The following is a 19,551-nucleotide window of genomic DNA, read 5'->3' as shown; positions in this document are numbered from 1 at the left end:
TTGTAATAAACATACGAATACCCTTATAATGCAATTAATAAAGTATTTTAATACAATAATTTTTTCAAATTAAAACATAATATAAAAATATTTAAAAAGAAAAGTATATACTGCATATGTAATATATTTACATATATGTATGTTTAATTTCCTACACACACACACACACACATATGTATATATATATAGAGAGAGAGAGAATAAATAAATATATATTATAAATATTAAAAATATAATTTTTTTAAAACAATAATTAAGTAGAAAATTATTCAAAATATATAGATTAAATATAAACTAAATATAATATATTATTTTAAAATAAAAAATATATGTATCGTATTTTTTCCAATTTAAAACATTTAATACCGATATAGTATATTCTCATTTCTTAACTTTTATATGTACACAATTTATATATACACAATTTTAAATAATTAGTAATTATTTTAATAGTTAATTATTAATAGTAATTAATTTAATAGTTTTAAAAATTAAATATAAAAATTTTAAAATGTTAAACTTACATTTTTATTTTATAAAAATAAATTTATTTAATATTTAAAATATTGAATGGGAATGATCATTGGGAAAACGAATAGAATTGGAAGCATAATTTCACTGCCTTCTACCTTATTTTGAGCACATTCTAAGACCTTTAACCTTCACAGAGAGGCAATCCCAGAATGCATTGTGACGGGCTCAGGGAAAAGTTTCATGCATGATGACAGGGAATCAAGTCAAATCTTAAAATGTTGCTCTTTTCTGAAAACCTTTGATTCAGTTTAAGATATTCTATTTAAAGATTTTTCTGGTTTGGTTTTTGTATATTTCTACTTGTTAGCCCAACAACATACTAACACCAGTTTCTGCTGAAATCAATACATTTTTATGAACTGGGCTAGATGTATTGTTACACTTACATAAAGAATTCACCAGCCATGAAAATGCAATTATTATTCATAACTGGTAATTTTTCTCAGTTCACCTGCCATGGCGGACTAAAATAATGGATGCATTTTTAACTTTTCTCGACATGCCATCTTAAAAATGGTCAAAAACATACATCTGTCTAGTGCATATTTACCCTTTGTACCCTTAAAAGCAAACACACTAGTCAGACAGTGGACACCAAGGCAGCTCACTAGGGTTTGAAACTCTGGCTCAAAAAAGACAGACAATCTCTATATCCAAGATCTTTGGCTCAGATATTTTCCATATTAATCAAACATACAGCAGAGAGGATAACAGTTATGAAACACATTCTTCTATCTGTTCATAACTAAGAGGTCAACACGGCTCTCAGACTCAGATAAGCCTCTGAGTGACATGAAACGCCACAAGAAAGAAGAAACACAGGGATAGAGGGAAAGAAAGCCAGTCATCCCCGGAGTGTTTTACATAACGGTGTCCTGACCGCTGTGACATCACTGCGCCTCTTCTGTACCCATCAGCCCTCGGGACAGTCCTGACTTCTCACGACTCGAAGAGTAAACACCAGCAAACGGCTAGTGATGTCATCAAGCGCTTTATGAGCTGACTGTTTAACTGTGTGAAACACACATGATGATACGAGCCCAACAGTGAGCGAGCGGAAGGGTTTTCACATTCATTGCTCCGATGGGATTTAAAAAAATATATACAATCTTCTGATATGATATTAACACTTTTGAGATTAATCAAAGCATTACAAACTTTGATTTTGAAGCAAAAACATTTCTAGAAATTAAAAAGGTAAACAAAATGCAGTATTGCAAATGGCAATCATTGCAGAAAAGATGGTGCAGTATAATGGTTTTTTTTTTATGTTGAATATAGAATAAATGTGTGTATATATATATATATATATATATATATATATAATATTTAAATATTTTCAGACTAATATATTAATTAATAATCTGATATATTTTATTTTAATTATGCTAAATATTGTATATCATAGTTTAATATTGAATAAAAAAAAAAATTATACACACACAAACACACACACATATATTCAATATTAAAGTATTATGATATACAATATATATATAATATATTAAATTGTAAAATATATTTAAAAACAATTATAAAAAAGTATTCAGATACAGATTGATTATATATACTATACATGTAGTTAATTAATATAATTTAACGTCACCTCAGAATAAAGTGCAACCTAAATGAATAACTGGGTTGAGTTTTATTGATATCCGATCAGTAATAAATGTAATGTGTGTGTGTGTGTGTGTGTGTTTGGTTGTGTTGCAGCTGAGTTTCCAGCACAAAGTGGGCGTCCTGTACTGTAAAGCGGGTCAGAGCACAGAGGAGGAGATGTACAATAATGAGAACGCCGGGCCGGCGCTGGACGAGTTCCTGGATCTGCTCGGTCAGAGAGTCCGACTGAAGGGCTTCACCAAGTACAGAGCACAGCTGGACAACAAGAGTATGTGTTAATGCTGACACCATCCACATACAACACAGGGCATTTATATATTCATATTATATTATATTAGTGCTGTGCAACAATTAATCGCATCCAAAAATAAAAGTTTGTGTTTACATAATATATGTGTGTGTACGGTGTATACTTATTTTGTTTATATAAATACACACACATGCATTTAAGAATTTTTTTATTTATATATAATATAAATTATATATATAAAGTATATACATGTAAATATTTCTTAAATATATGCATGCATGCATGTGTGTGTATTTACCAACTTTAAACTAGTCTTCAGTTAAAATCTATGAACGTTGTTTTGTTTTGTAAACTCGTCACCAACTTTAACATGGATGATTTTGTTAAAACTGAAAGAGTGACTTTTGAGGAAGAAGAAAATGACAAACCAGTCATTAATGTTTAGCATTATATGTCATCGTTTTCCAGAAAAGGTGTTTTTGGATGTGGCTGGAGAGTGTATGTGTGTGTGTATATACTGTTGTCAGGGCAAGTAAAGACTCCGTACAGTCAGCAGAGAGAAATGTCGAGTCCTGTTTCTCCTCTCTTTGTTCCCTTGTGTCTCAAACACAAGATGTGTTGTTGACAACTGTCCTCCATTACAGCGGACTCGACCGGCACTCACTCGCTCTACACGACCTACAAGGACTATGAGCTGATGTTCCACGTGTCCACACTTCTGCCCTACACACCCAACAACAGGCAACAGGTGTGTGTGTCCTCCTCTTTATGCTAATGAGCTCTCTTGTGATTGGCTAATGTCTTCACATAGGGGTTCTGATTACCCTGATTTCTTTTATTGTGTGATAATGACTGGTACATTTCATGATATGTTCTCTTTAAAAACTATCTTAACTAATTTCCATCCATCCATCCATCCATCCATCCATCCAAATATCTATCCATCCATCCATCCATCCGTTCTCAAATCATGCTGGAGAACATGATCATCAGGTTGATGATGTTAAGTTAAAGTAGTACTTATGAACATTAGATTAAATCCAAATAATTATTTACAAATTAAAATATAGATTTTAATCTGAGTATATAAACTTAAATCTGAATATATAAGCTTTTTTTTTTTTGTTGCACATTTTCGAACAATGTTTATTGAGAGTTTTCCTCTCAGGTTTGAACGTCTGATTATTTCTAACTCTTCTGAACTGAATTTATTTTTTATTTTCTTTATTTTAGATATTTAAAAAGTGTGTGCGTATGCATTTTAAAGCATTTACATCTTTTTTGGGAAGAAAACAAAATAATATGTGACAAAGCTGGAATTTTGCCACTCCTGCAGAATGAAGATGACTTCACTTTTGTTAAAAGCCTGGATTTGATTTCCAATTACAATTGTCAAATTTGGTAAATGCATTAAATGTAATCCCATTAGATATATTTGATATGTTTTTTTTTTTTATATATATATCATAACAGGTTTATAGTGTTTCAAATGCATAAACTTAGTAATAGAGCCACTCCAGCCGCATCACTGTCACTTGTGTCTCTGACAGTCGATTGGCAGGATTAGAAGATTTTCTGTCTTTTTCTTCTCCAACTTCAATTCTATTCGATTGTGCCGGATTAGCGGATAAATCCCTGGCCGTAAGCTTCCAGAAGACTGGAGCACAGTTCAGCCTCTCATCTTCTCATCCTCCCGTCTCACACATAATCCTGTTTGTAACCCTTGGCCACTCTCGGGAAGGCCGGCACACCGTTAATATGACGTCCCTATAGAGCGGCTCAGGGTTAATAGAATATATTAAGTTCCTGACTCTGTCGCCATTGAACGCTCTTATCCAACATCTTTGAGATATCAAGAAAAATCCAGAATCAGATACTTATGCATGAGCTTAAGAGATTGTAAAGTCTTCCACAGCATCTGCAGGCGTCTTCTGTGTCATTTATGGCACCAGCAACATTACACCAGATGGCACATTGCTGGTGATTATTTGCATTTTTAACAAATATTTCTCTTTTATATTTTTAATCTGTTTCTCTTCTTTAATTTCAAGTCTTTAAACCTCCTCAGACTGGCTTGATTTAAGAGCCAAACACAATGGAAATCCTTCCAGAAAAACGTGTATTACAAAAAGGGTCCAATATGAACTTTTTTGCCACACCTGCTAATTTTGGATGAAAATAAATGTTATATATATAAAATGTACAGGCTGTGAAATAGTATTTTTAACAACATAAAATATTATGATCGTTTATTTATTTATTTAACTAACTCTTACTTGGCAACTGGCAGGTGTTCATTTTGAACCCTGATACAAAAAAAAGGATTTTTAATTCATCAGAGTTTCTTTTAGTACATATTGTACTATGAACTGTATTGATATGTCATCTTTTTTCAGGGCTGATGGACTTGCCAATACAACGCTTCACGTTTCCTAAACCCTCACTTCCTGTTCTTTGAACATGGACACTGTAGAGTTCCTTCACCTTTGTTTGTTCTCTTCTCTCACCAGTTGCTCAGAAAGAGGCACATAGGAAATGACATCGTCACCATCGTGTTTCAGGAGCCCGGTGCCTTGCCCTTCACACCCAAAAACATCCGGTCCCATTTCCAGCATGTGTTCGTCATCGTTAAAGTTCACAATCCGTGCACTGAGAATGTCTGCTACAGGCAAGTGAAGCGCAAACATCTGTGTGAGAACCATGCCTTGGATTTACTTTGTTGTATTTACAATTGAGATTTGAGAAAAGTATCAATGAAACTTTAGAATTGACATTAAATGCTGGAATCAATAATGTGTCTAAATGCTTGGCTTGCCTGTAATTTTTTATCTTCTTTTTAAAAGCAGTGTCAAAGGCTGTTTGAGTCATTTAATTATTGCAATTAAAGGATAAATTCTCTCACTCGTCCACATGCCGTTCCAAACGGCTTTCTCTCATCCATGGCACACAAACAGAGACATTATAAAGAAGGTCTGAGTTCTTTCCCATGTAATGAACCTGCAGTAACCAGTGTCTGTAAAGCCCAAAAAGGGGTAAAAACATGTAAAAGAAAGTTAAAAACAATATGACAATATTGTTAATATAATAAAATAATATTAAAAAGTCAATATGACTCGTATATTATAAGTCTTCTGAAGTCATAGGCTAAAGTTAAAGTTGATTTTAAGTTGTTATTCACTGATAATCTTCTCTCCCGTCCTGTGTTTTTATTGTTAACTAGAGCTAAAACTATTCAAAATAATTTAATAGAAATTGAAATATAGCTGAAATAAAATATAAATATTAGATGAAAAACTTTAAAAACCTAGACATTTTCAGAAAAGACTTGAACTTTTTGCCGGACCTTCTGACGTTAGATGAAAATAAAATTATAATAATTATTTTTTACAGGCTGTGAAAATGTATTTAGCAGGATTTTTTGTAACATGAGATGTAGTATTATTATTATTATTATTATTTATAAATATTTATTTATTTATTTTACTCTTATTTGGCACTTGGCAAGGATTGAAAATATCTTTTTTTTTTTTTTTTTTTTTTTTTTTTTAGTTCATATTAGCTGAATTGAACTGGATTGATGTAATCTTTTTGGGGGGGCAAAACCCTTAATTAAAGCAATTTGTTACATGAAACTAATAAAAATGACAAAAGCACAACATAATTTCTGATGCTGAAATAAAATTCAAATATAAATAATAGATGTAAAATGTTTACTAAAAAAAACTAGAAATTTAGAAATGTTGTAAAAAAAAATTCTAGAAATGTTTCCTTGGCAACTATCTGAAATAGGTTTAAGTTGAAGCACTAAAATCACTAAAACTACAACTGAAATATATATATATAAATATATACATTTAAAAGATGTATCAATACAGACATGTTTAAAAATAATAATGCAAATGATGAAAGCACATAACAAAATTACCAAAACTTAACCTAAAATGAAAATGAAAACTGAATCTAATATAACTGAATATAAAAATAAAAGCTTTCTGCATTAAAAAAGAAAAAGAAAAAAAAGTGCAGCATAAAAGTCCTTGTGTTTTCAGTAAATGACAATATATATTTCAATCAATTAATCAGAAAAATCTGTTGTATGACTTCAGAAAATGAAATTTAGCCCACAAGTCATATGGACTACTTTAATGTTTTGTTGCTTTGACTACAAAATGTCTTCTTTGTGTTCCACGGAAGATAGAAATTCTGAGTTTTGCTATTTCTTTTAAATGTTTTTGGATCCGTGAAGCATCTTGAGTCATGTTGAATTGCATTAGCTTCACCACACACACTCCAATCTCTCTTTGCAGTGTTGCAGTTTCCAGATCGAAAGACGTGCCTCCGTTCGGCCCTCCCATTCCTAAAGCCGTGACCTTTCCCAAGTCCGCCGTCTTCAGGGACTTCCTGCTGGCTAAGGTGATCAACGGGGAAAATGCGGCGCACAAATCCGAGAAGTTTCGCGCCATGGCGACCCGCACGCGGCAGGAGTATCTCAAGGACCTCGCGGAGAACTTCGTGAGCACGACGACGGTGGACTCCGCGGTGAAGTTCAGCTTCATCACGCTGGGGGCCAAGAAGAAGGAGCGCGTGAAGCCGCGGAGGGACGCGCATCTGCACAGCGTGGGGGCCGTCACCTGGAGCGTCGTGGCGCGAGACTTCGGGCAGTCCGCGGATGTGGAGTGCCTGCTGGGGATTTCCAACGAGTTCATCGTGCTGATCGAGGAGGAGTCCAAGAATGTGATCTTTAACTGCTCCTGTCGGGATGTCATCGGTTGGTCCTCCGGCGTCATGAGCATCAAGATCTTCTATGAACGCGGAGAGTGCGTGATGTTTTCCGCGCACGACAACTGTGGAGAGGACATTAGAGAGATCGTACAAAGACTCGAGGTAAGAGCGCTCTTCTTCTTTAACTACACGCTTTTACAGTCAATGCATATTGCCCACTAGGTTAGGTATAATTACTTCATTTTATTAGGTATTGCGTTTGGATATATATTTAGACATTATCAAAGACTACTTTCTGTCACAGTTTTGATTTTATTTATTTATTCACCTTTCATGTAGAGTGTTATATTACGGTGACCGGGAGGGTACATGTTCGGTTCGCTTAGTTTTGTTGTGGCCACAACATATAAACTCGTGGGAACGTGATATTAAGTCATGGGAACATCATAATATCTCATGGGTACGAGATCGTATGTTGAGCGAACAACATCCGTTTCTCCACGAGTTTTATAACATGTGGGAACCGGATCTTCACACACGACACGTGCTCCTCCTTTTACCCCAGTCATAATTTACTTTGTTATTTATTGGTTTAAGTTTCTCATAATTTGTTTTTGTTTATTGCCTTAAACGGGACTTTATTCGTGACACGAGTATTTCATTCAAGCCAGCAAATTTACGACGAAAAAGCCCATTCAACTTAAGAATGCGCTTCAGGAGTCTTTCACTTACGTACCCATGTCTTAATGCCAGAGACCGCACTATATCTTTATATGACATTCCTAATTCAAAGTAAAATGTTATTTCATCAGATCATCTCCATCTCCGACTGCTGTTTATGTACAGTATTGACCGGTGTGGTTCCCTCAACATAACCCCTGGCCACGAGAAATAGATGTCGTTCTCTCAAAATATGAAGTCGTGGCCATGAGAAAAATATATCGTTCCCTCAACATATGATCTCGAGGCCACGACTTTACATCGCGTGGCCATGACATAATGATGTGTCGTTACCTCAACAAAATGATCTCGTGGCCACGATTTATTATCATGTTCCCTCGACTTAATATGACGTTCCCTTGAATTAATATCTCGTGGCAACAACATATCACGTTCCCACGAGTTTATATGTTGTGGCCACGACAAAACTAAGTGAACCGAACATGTCCCCTCCCGGTCACCGTATTATATAGCTGATTGTGAATGTAAAAGGTCTTACTTCCAGCACAAACCTATGGATGTTTGTAACAAATTTGCATTATGTCAGCCTATGGTTTTCATTTGCTGTCCGCAAACAACATCTGCTTTGTCCCGCTCTCAAACACTGTGGTTCTTTGTACGTGGATTACTCGGTTACCTGGGTTTTACTGTTGACGATTTGACATGATCCAGATTTAAGTTCTTCGAAGCTTGTAGTAAAAAGTCTGTAAGTTCAAACCTGCTTATTTCATGTAAACAAGATTTGACTGCGTCTTTTTAAAGGTGAAAGTCTGTCACAACCATGGCTACTTTGAATTACGTTACACGGTTAATATGAACTGTGGATTAATTTGGACGGTGACTGCTATTATACGGGTGGCTTGATGCAGTGCATTATAAAAAAAAAAAATCAGCTGTGCCAATTCGAAAAATGTTATTGACCATTAAAGGGATAGTTCATCCAAAAATGAAAATTGTCATAATTTACTCAATTTTATTACCTTAATATATATTATGAATTTCGGTAAAGCTGCTTAGAAACGAATAAAATCTTTTAGACTTCAAACGTTTGAACAGTAGTGCATGTTTAGCAACCAAACCTCCCATGATGCTCTATTCCTGTTCATCTTTATGATGTGTCTTCAGGATAGTTTCATTCAGATGTCTATCTTCTCATCTCAATCCTTTCCCTTTTACCGAAACCCAATCAGGTTGAATGAAAACGTGCTAATTCTTTTGCTCTCTTGGCTGGAGAAGCGAGTGCTTCCAGTTGTGGTCGTTTTATCTTGGGTAACGCTCTAATTATTCCTTAAATGCCTATTCTTTGGGGAAATTCAGGCTTATGTTTTTTACAGAAAATATCTGTAATTAAACATTTTCGTCGTCTTCCTGTGCATATGTTGTGCAAGACGTTTTGTGAAAAAATTCCATATTATTCCCTCCGGTCTGCTAATGTGTTATTTCGCCAACACTTCGTGGCCTTTGCACACATTTACGCGTTGCGTTAAGTGTTTACTGCGTGAGGTACTTTGTGTTGTACGTTGCACGTTGCCATGACGTGTGCAAAACTGTAACAATGTATCTTACAAGGTAACATGATCTAACCTTTTTTACATTTACATTTATTCATTTAGCTGACGCTTTTATCCAAAGCGACTTACAATTGCTATACATGTCAGAGGTCGCACGCCTCTGGAGCAACTAGGGGTTAAGTGTCTTGCTCAGGGACACATTGGTGTCTCACAGTGGATTCGAACCCGGGTCTCTCACACCAAAGGCATGTGTCTTATCCATTGCGCCACTACCACCCCAACCTTGCTCTCACTTGAAATGAGTCCCCACATTAAGTCCTTGAATGGACCTGGAAAGTCCTTGAATTTGAAGTTAACCAAGGTGTGGGAACCCTGATATATATAAATATATATAAATATAAATTAAATATATATATATATATATTATGAATTTCTGTGAAATGTGTGTAGGATGGCCAGTTTAGTGGGTTTAGTATACCATTTGAAGCAGGTTTTGTCCCAGGAGTGTTTATGATGCCTTAAATCCTGTCTAGGTATAGACTGCATGTTTTGGATCAGAGCTGTTGATTTACGATGAGGTTTCCTTGTTTATCAGCAGCGAGGACATAGATAGGCAGAGAAAGCCGTAAAATGGTGCCGTGACGGATGAGCTCATCTGGGTTACCTGGACGGTTCTGGGACAGGGAGATCTCCAGGGATTAAGCACATGTGGGATTAGCATCACTCCTGTTTTTGGCCTCATTTCCTGATGGCACTTTGTGTACTCGGGACTGCCGTCAGACACGACGCTCCCAGAACAGATGTTTCTCATTCAGGAGCCGCTCAGAGCCATCATGAGACGAGCCCCAGATCACCTGTCTGAGCGGTTAGGTGATCTGATGGAGATTACGTATTCCCCAGTTAGTGACACAATGGGATTGCGTTCATATTTGGAACCAGCGTCTTTATTTTGAAGCTGCGTGCAGCAAAAGCAGAGTAGGAATGCCTATTGGCAGAATTTTTCTTTTTTCCATAAATGTTTATGAAGGATACATATAAAAGAAATCTAGAATTCTTTATAGTAATAATATTTATTAGTATTTAATATAATGAAGTATTGGCGACATTACTTTTGACATTTAATTTAAGATAGCAGAACTTCATTCATATAACTGATGTAAATTTTTATAAATTTAAAAATTAAAACAAATATTTTAATTATATATAAAAAAAAATTATATATATAAATTCTAGGTTTTTATTTGTGTATATTAAATTATATGTTATATGTATAGATTTAAAATATCTTACTTTTCTTTTCAAAAAGTATTAAATATTGGACATATATGATGCATTTTTATATATATTTTGCTGAAGTGTTGAGCTATTTTTCACAGTGAAATTTAATGAATTATATTTAACTCAATACTCATTAATAAAACTAAAATATTAACTTACTTGAAATGCCACGTGTTTAGTAATAATATAAATGTAAATAATATGAATGTTATCACGTCAGTACATAAATAGACATAATCAGTCAAAATTAATTATGAGTTATTTATGTAAATCATCTGTTTGAATTACAATTCATTGCAGTTCAAAGTTCAGTTCAGCCTCCTGTGGGTGAGGCCGGTTTAATTCCGACTCGTGAGAGTGTGTTAATGTGTCCATGCTCAGTGCCAAGCTGTGTGGATTTGGTGGGTGTTAAAGTAGAGGTTGTGCTGCTTTGTAAACATCATCGTCATCCTTATTAAATGAAGGATCTCTCTCTTCCTCCCCTTCATCTGTGTGTCTTCAAAGTCATCGCACCGCGGGCCGGCACACAAGCTGAGTGTGTCCTTGTTTCTCAGAGCACCCCCCCCCCCCCCCATACATCACACACTGCGACAGACAAGCCAAACGCTCTCACCTCAGGGGCTCGCAGTGTGTGTGTGTGTGTGTGTGTGTGTGTGTGTGTGTGTGTGTGTGTGTGTGTGTGTGTGTGTGTGTGTGTGAGCTCTGAGCGTAAGGAGGAAAATGACATCCTGTACCTGTAGAGCATCCAGCTCTGCTCCTGGAGGACGAGACACATTTGCATACGGAATGAGCCAATGAATATCAAGGACAGGATAGGTCTGCTCACTGCGTATGCTAATCATGCCCTCGTATTTGACTTCCTGTGTCTGCTTTACTACAGCAGAAACTGTGCCAGTTAGCAGCTCACGGTGCTGGAAGCTATTTGAACATTTTACTTACTTTAATTTTAGATATACAGACAGATATGGGTGGATGGATGGACAGACAGACCGATGGATAGATGGATGGATGGATAGATGGATAGATGGATAGATAGATAGATAGATAGATAGAGAGAGAGATAGATAGATAGATAGATAGATAGATAGATAGATAGATAGATAGATAGATAGATAGATAGATAGATAGATAGATAGATAGATAGATAGATAGATAGATAGATTTCCTTGCAGATATCCTAGTTTGACTTTCTTCTGTGGAACTCAAAAAAAAAAAAAATATATATATTTAGAATAACAATTCCTGTCCAAACAACATTGGACCCCATTGACTTTTCATGGTACAGCCAAAAATCAGTAAAACACTTTGAGCGCTTCACCAGGATATGTTCCTCCAGAGGGCTGCTGGGACTGTGTGTGTGTGTGTGTGTGTGTGCTCGGGCCAGAAGCTGTCAGAACACACAGGTCTGCTCTCGACTGTCCCGCTTCACCATCTGTGTCTCTGCTCGTCTCAGCCGCTTCTCTCAGGCTGGCCGGGAGGGTTTCTACCTTTACTTCTGTTTGCATGTAGATTTGGCAGATCACAGCGCTCCTCATCCTTAAACTGTCCCACAATCCTTCTCTCTTCCACTTCAGACAGCTTGCTCTGTGAGTTTATATTGCAATAAGACATTTTCTTGCCTACATCGGTTATGTTGAGTGCCTCCGCCCATAGTGAATATGAAAAAAATGTTTACCTCTAATTTAGTATCAATAATAATAATGCTAATTATATACACATATATAAATATAATGTATAAATCATATTCATATAAATAGAAAAACTCATTTTAATGGAAACACTTTACTTTAAGGTTTCATTAATGTATTAACTAACATGAACTAACAATGATCAATACATCTGTTACAGTATTTATTAATCTTTGTTAATCTTAGTTAATAAAAAATACAGCTGTTCATTGTTTGTTCATGTTAGTTCACAGTGCATTAACTAATGTTAACAAACTCAATTTTGGATTTTAATAATGTATTAGTAAATATTGAAATTAATATTAATTTAGATTAATAAAAGCTGCAGAAGTCTTGTTCATTCTTAACTAAAGTAGTTAACTAATGAAACCTTATTGTAAAGTGGTACCATGTAATATATAAATACACTAGTACTGTTCAAAAGTTTGTTGTCAGTTAAACATGTTCTTTTAAAGAAATAAATACAGTTTAAATAAAGAAATAAATAAAGAACATTTAAAAAATCTAAAGAACCCTTTTTAAATTATAAACACCATTTTGTATAATGGAAAGGTTGTGGATGATAAAGGTTCTTTATGGAACTGTGAATCCCAATACAGCACCTGTATTTATAGGAGTGCACATCTGTCTCTCACACGTCAGTCTGAAGCGGATCACGGGACGGTCCGACAGCTTCGACAGCTTCGGTAGCTTCTCAGTGCTCACATCTGAGTTTCCGAGTTTCCGAGCTGCTGATGTGAAGCGAAGCGGATCACGGGACGGGTTTGGGTTCTTCAGCTTCTCAGCGCTCAGATCCGAGTTTCCGAGCTGCTGATGTGATGTGAAGCGGATCACGGGACGGGTTAGGGTTCTTCAGCTTCTCAGCGCTCAGATCCGAGTTTCCGAGCTGCTGATGTGATGTGAAGCGGATCACGGGACGGGTTAGGGTTCTTCAGCTTCTCAGCGCTCAGATCCGAGTTTCCGAGCTGCTGATGTGAAGCGAAGCGGATCACGGGACGGGTTTGGGTTCTTCAGCTTCTCAGCGCTCAGATCCGAGTTTCCGAGCTGCTGATGTGATGTGAAGCGGATCACGGGACGGTCCGACAGCTTCGACAGCTTCTCAGCGCTCACATCTGAGTTTCCGAGCTGCTGATGTGATGTGATGCGGATCACGGGACGGTCCGACAGCTTCGACAGCTTCTCAGCGCTCACATCTGAGTTTCCGAGTTTCCGAGCTGCTGATGTGAAGCGAAGCGGATCACGGGACGGGTTTGGGTTCTTCAGCTTCTCAGCGCTCAGATCCGAGTTTCCGAGCTGCTGATGTGATGTGAAGCGGATCACGGGACGGGTTAGGGTTCTTCAGCTTCTCAGCGCTCAGATCCGAGTTTCCGAGCTGCTGATGTGATGTGAAGCGGATCACGGGACGGGTTAGGGTTCTTCAGCTTCTCAGCGCTCAGATCCGAGTTTCCGAGCTGCTGATGTGATGTGAAGCGGATCACGGGACGGGTTAGGGTTCTTCAGCTTCTCAGCGCTCAGATCCGAGTTTCCGAGCTGCTGATGTGATGTGAAGCGGATCACGGGACGGGTTAGGGTTCTTCAGCTTCTCAGCGCTCAGATCCGAGTTTCCGAGCTGCTGATGTGATGTGAAGCGGATCACGGGACGGGTTTGGGTTCTTCAGCTTCTCAGCGCTCAGATCCGAGTTTCCGAGCTGCTGATGTGATGTGAAGCGGATCACGGGACGGGTTAGGGTTCTTCAGCTTCTCAGCGCTCAGATCCGAGTTTCCGAGCTGCTGATGTGATGTGAAGCGGATCACGGGACGGGTTAGGGTTCTTCAGCTTCTTAGCGCTCAGATCTGAGTTTCCGAGTTTCCGAGCTGCTGATGTGAAGCGAAGCGGATCACGGGACGGGTTAGGGTTCTTCAGCTTCTCAGCGCTCAGATCCAAGTTTCCGAGCTGCTGATGTGATGTGAAGCGGATCACGGGACGGGTTAGGGTTCTTCAGCTTCTCAGCGCTCAGATCCGAGTTTCCGAGCTGCTGATGTGATGTGAAGCGCGATTGCTCTCTTTAGAGGAGTTTAACGGAGAGACAGACACTGTGTGGGAAAGACGAGAGTTGCTTCTCCCTCAGAGGATCACCACTGCACGCTTTTAGTTTCTCACAGAGCACTTGATGGCTTTCTTTGCTTCTAACTGGTGTCTGTGTGTGTGTGTGTGTGTGTGTGTGTAGGTGTGTGTGTGTGTGTGTGTGTGTGTGTGTGTGTGTTCTCCTCCTAAAACCCTGATGCTGATCGACCAGCAGTTCTTCAGCGTCTCGTTGATCCGTCTAAAGCATGAGGTTGGGCTGTTTTAAAGTCAAGTGTATCCAAGATTTGCTTGTTTGATACATACTGTAATCCTGGTCATATTGGGAATGATTCACTGGTGCATGTTAGATTTTACATTTGGCAGGTGCTTTTATCCAGAGTGATTTGCAATTGCAAGGAATACATGAGATCAGTTCATGTATTCTCACGCATTGCTAACGCCAGGCTCCACAGTTTGAGCTTTCCCCACATTATCATATCACCCTAATTCATATAGCATACTTATTCACACTGTTTGGGTGAATTGTTTCTTGAATTTTTGTCTGTTGCACTTTTATTATATATTTACATTTGCTTTATTTATTTTTCAAAGAAAACGTATGGGTTTTCTGGCCTTTTAAGTTCTTATTATATTTTTTATTTTCTTTTATTTATGTATTTATTTATTTATTTATTTATTTATTTATTTATCAGTTTCGTTCATTATATATTTACATTACATTTGACCATTAATTTCATAAAATATATTTTATATACTTTCTGGCCTTCTAATTTATAATATTATATAATATAATTATATAATATATAATTATATATATGTATAAGTTCTTTTATTTTTTATTTTCTATTATTTATTTATTTTATTTATTCATTATATATTTCTATTACACTTTACCATTAATTACATCAAAGAACATTTATATACTTTCTGGCCTTCTAATTTCTTTAAATATTTTTTATTTTCTGTTATTTTTTTATTAATATTATTTCATTTATACTGTCAGTTTTATAAATTATATATTTACATAACATTTGACCATTAATTACAAGAAGGAAAATTAATATATTTTCTGACCTTCTAACTTTTTAATTTTATTGCTATAAATTGTATTCATTCTATATTTATACATAAAATTAGATTTTTACATCATAAATTTATGATATATTTTCTGGTCTTCTAAATTGAATAATCTTTTGTTTGTAACTGTATATAAATGAAGATTAAGCAATACTAACATTTTGTGCACTTTGATTATTTTGCCATTCTAAAATAACCCATGCAAAGTCATTTTTATATGAATTAATATCAGTTGAAAATAAAGTCAGAAGTCAGGCCTCATCCAATCTAATAGGTCAGTCACTGAATCAGGGGCTTTAAAATGCTTTAAAATTGCGAACAAGTGCAAATGAAGTTTACGGTGACTCGCTCTCACTAGCTCGGCTTATTACAGTAAAGCTCTTAAGACGGATCAGCCTCTCCTCAGAGTTATTTACTGACTCACTCATGACCAGAGCTCACACTCCTGTGACCTTTCTCCGTCTCCTGACTCTGCTGAGTCATCAGATGTACATTCACTGATCAACACACTTTCTTAAATGTCCTCTCAGTCTGTAGATTCAGACTGCTCTTGTTAATGCTGTCTAATGAGTGACTGTGATTGTGTGATGGTGATGTTGTACGTGACCCCGTAAGTGTGCTTCAACGCAGATAAACATGAGCGGCACACTCGCCATACCAGAATGCCATGTTTATACTAGATTAATGCTAATTACACCCATTAACAGCCCAAAGAAACAGTCAAACCAGTTGAAAACAGGCAGGTCTTTAACTCTGGTGTGTGTCATCTCTGCTCCACTAGCAGCACCAAATGGAAACACGCACTACTCCTTAAAAAAACGCTTGATTTGAGATCAAATTTATCTTATTTCTAATTTTTTTTTTATTAATTAATTTTTTTTACGTTTAAAACTTGGTGTTATTAATTATATTATATTATATTATATTATATTATATTATATTATATTATATTATATTATATTATATTATGCTACTTTATTATATTAAATATATATTTTATTTATGTGTAGAAATGTAATACTTGAGGTTAGGGGTTTGTTTAACAGTTTTAATTGTTATATTATTTTATATTTTATATTTGTAATATTTGTAATATTAATATTTGGTTTAGGGGTTTGTTGTAATATAATATATTATGTATTTTAGTAGTTATTGTTAGAGATGTGTTCAACAGCTTTAAGTACTCTAATTATAATATAATATAATATTATATTATGATATATATATATATATATATATATATATATATATATAATGTAATGTAATTAATATAATATAAAATTATATAAAATTAATATAATGTGGGTTATATTATATAAAATCAAATAAATTAATATTTATAAATATAAATAAATAAATAAATGTATTTATTATTAGAAGTTTAATACTTAGGGTTAGAGGATTGTTCAGTAGCTTTAATTACATATTATATTATATTATATTATATTATTTTATATTGTGTTCATATTTAATTATTATAAAAAAAAAATCATTATTTTAATACATATGCTTTTTTCTTTTTTTTCAACAGCTTTAATTTGACTTTTGTTATTATTAAACTTTTCTGATTGTGTCCTTGTAAACATTTCCCGCTTTTAGCTCCGGACAGAAGTTTCTTTCTCTCTTTCACTGACTCACTGCATCTTCAGCTTTTTACTTTCCAAAAAACATTTTCCCTGGAGTGCCCTTGTCTTTATTTCCATATGAAAGGCTCTTTAGATTGAGAGAACATACACTCACGCATCCGTCCCCGGTTGGATTTAAATGTTGCCTGGGGATGTTTTTTTTCTCTCTCTTTTTGGCATTTTTCCCTGTTACCATCTGTCCTTCACGTTGGAGCTACTTAAAGGAACAGTTCACCCGGAAATAAATCTGTCATTATTTACCCCCCGTCATGTTGTTCCAAACCCACAGACTTTTTCTTTTCTTACGTGGAGCACAAACGGGATAATGTGTCTTCAAAAACAAATCTTTTATGAAGTCATGTGATGCTGATTTCTGAGGCTGATTTCTCTGTGTTGATCAGATCGTGACCCGGGGCTGCGAGACCACAGAAATGACCCTGCGCAGGAACGGTCTCGGCCAGCTGGGCTTCCACGTGAACTTTGAGGGCATCGTGGCTGACGTGGAGCCGTTCGGATACGCCTGGAAAGCTGGTTTGCGTCAGGGCAGCCGGCTGGTGGAGATCTGCAAGGTGGCGGTGGCGACGCTGACCCACGAACAGATGATCGACCTGTTGAGGACCTCCATCTCCGTCAAGGTCATCATCATACAGCCCTATAAGGACGGAGCTCCCAGAAGGTATCAGTGATCCGTTCTGTCTATCATTAACATCTATCCTATTAACATCCATCCAGAGTAGAAGTAGGGCCTTTTCCAATTTTTTCCTGATTGTTGCTTTGCTTTAAAACGTAATAATTGGTTGAGTGTGTTGAAATGGCTTTTAAAAAGGTTATGTACAGTACATTATATTATTTTTGTTCATTATCTATATTTCATACATATATATATACATATATTAGTTTTATACAATTTATTTTACTGTATATTTAATTATTATTATACATATATATAGTATTCCTTATTTTATTATAATAATACTTTTATATTATTATTATTATTATTTATTAAAATTAATACAAATTATATATATACACACACATACATACATACAGTTTTTATTAATTTTATTTTTACTGTATATTTAATTATTATTACATATATTTTTCAATTAAAATTTGATATATATATCATTAATATATATAAGTTATTTAGATTTGTTTTTTTACTCATATTTATTTAGTTTTGATTCTGTCATTTTTTTTATTACATTTCATAAAGAAATTATCATATTAATTAATTTGTCTTTTCATGCGTTGAAACGAGCTGACTAATACATTTAGCTGCTCGGTCTCATTTGTAATATAAAAGTCATTTTTTTACCGGGTTAATTGGGTTAAGTAAACCAGTTTATCCACATACGGAGCTGTCCGATTAATTTGCTCACAAACATGCCTCGTGGACAGACCACTGCACATCTAGATAGTGATTCTATGAGCCTTATGCTTGTGCCTTTAAAATTGGCATAGTTTATTCATATCACATGATCATCTGACATCACACATGATCATCTGACATCACACATGATCATCTGTCATCACACATGATCATCTGTCATCACACATGATCATCTGACATCGTTTTCTAAAGGAAATGTACCCATGTAAAACAATATTCTGGTGCTGTTAGGTCATTACCGGGTTGTTGTATTTGTAAAATATGTGTTTGCGTTAAATGTGCATTAAAGCCAACGATCATTTGCTGCCGCTATCTATGCCAAGGCCATGTGTTCGATTCCCAGGGAATGCAGAAACTGATCAAATGCACACTGTACCTTCCATGCAATGCAAATCACTTTGGATAAAAGCGTCTGACAAGTGCATAAATCTAATTGCGAGTGATAAAGTTCAACAACCATGGAATATTCCTAGAATTACCAGAACTCCAGATGTCCCGCATGTTTGAACATTACACCCAGATAAATATGACTTAAAGGAAACACACATTGGCATGATGAATCTCATGTTTCAGGTCTGAATTCGAGGAGCAGAGCCTCATAATATTATATACGCTCTCTGATTAGTCTGAAAACCAAACATTTACCCGCTGTTTACATTTTCAATCCATAAGTGAGTAATTTTGAGTGTGGACACATCTGAAATGTTTCTCTCATTAGTGTGATGTATAGAAACTCTTGTGGACCGCGCGGGGTTACGGCCGGCCACGTCCCGCTGCTCTAGTGTAAATAAATAGATTTTCTGGGTTAGGCTAATATTAGAGCCATATTTCACCAGCCCAGACTGGATTCTGCGCAACCATAAATAGACATGTATGGGCTCTTTAAAATAAGAGAGGATGTAAAAACAGTGTGTTTGATGGGAAAAGTCCAGGTTTTCTTTTTTTCTTCTTTTTTTTTTTAGAGAGGCTTGATTTCCCACCCTTACAAAGAAGTACTGTGATGTTACCCTGGTACACTGATGGTACTTTGATATGCATTTACTTGAAGGCACTTGAATTTGAAGA

General features: G+C 35.8%; 1 protein-coding gene across 8 annotated transcripts in view; it reads left to right on the top strand.

Moving 5' to 3' along the window:
* Positions 1-19,551, top strand: part of LOC311279652 (signal-induced proliferation-associated 1-like protein 2) — a 143,442-nt gene that overhangs the window by 77,898 nt on the left and 45,993 nt on the right. For all 8 annotated transcript variants that reach the window (XR_014625573.1, XM_084391284.1, XM_084391281.1 and 5 more), the window contains exons 5-9: positions 2,251-2,425; positions 3,052-3,155; positions 4,918-5,075; positions 6,715-7,291; positions 17,495-17,769. Coding sequence is in view for 7 of the 8 variants with exons in the window: in XM_084391284.1 (XP_084247410.1) it covers positions 2,251-2,425; positions 3,052-3,155; positions 4,918-5,075; positions 6,715-7,291; positions 17,495-17,769 (1,289 nt within the window). In the remaining variant the exon portion in view is untranslated. The remainder of the gene's footprint in view (positions 1-2,250; positions 2,426-3,051; positions 3,156-4,917; positions 5,076-6,714; positions 7,292-17,494; positions 17,770-19,551) is intronic.

The sequence above is a fragment of the Rutilus rutilus genome, assembly GCF_951802725.1.
Source record: "Rutilus rutilus genome assembly, chromosome: 20".
NCBI classification, from domain to species: domain Eukaryota; kingdom Metazoa; phylum Chordata; class Actinopteri; order Cypriniformes; family Leuciscidae; genus Rutilus; species Rutilus rutilus.
The sequence above is the reverse complement of the archived record's forward strand: the minus strand, read 5'-3'. Positions and strand labels throughout refer to the sequence as shown.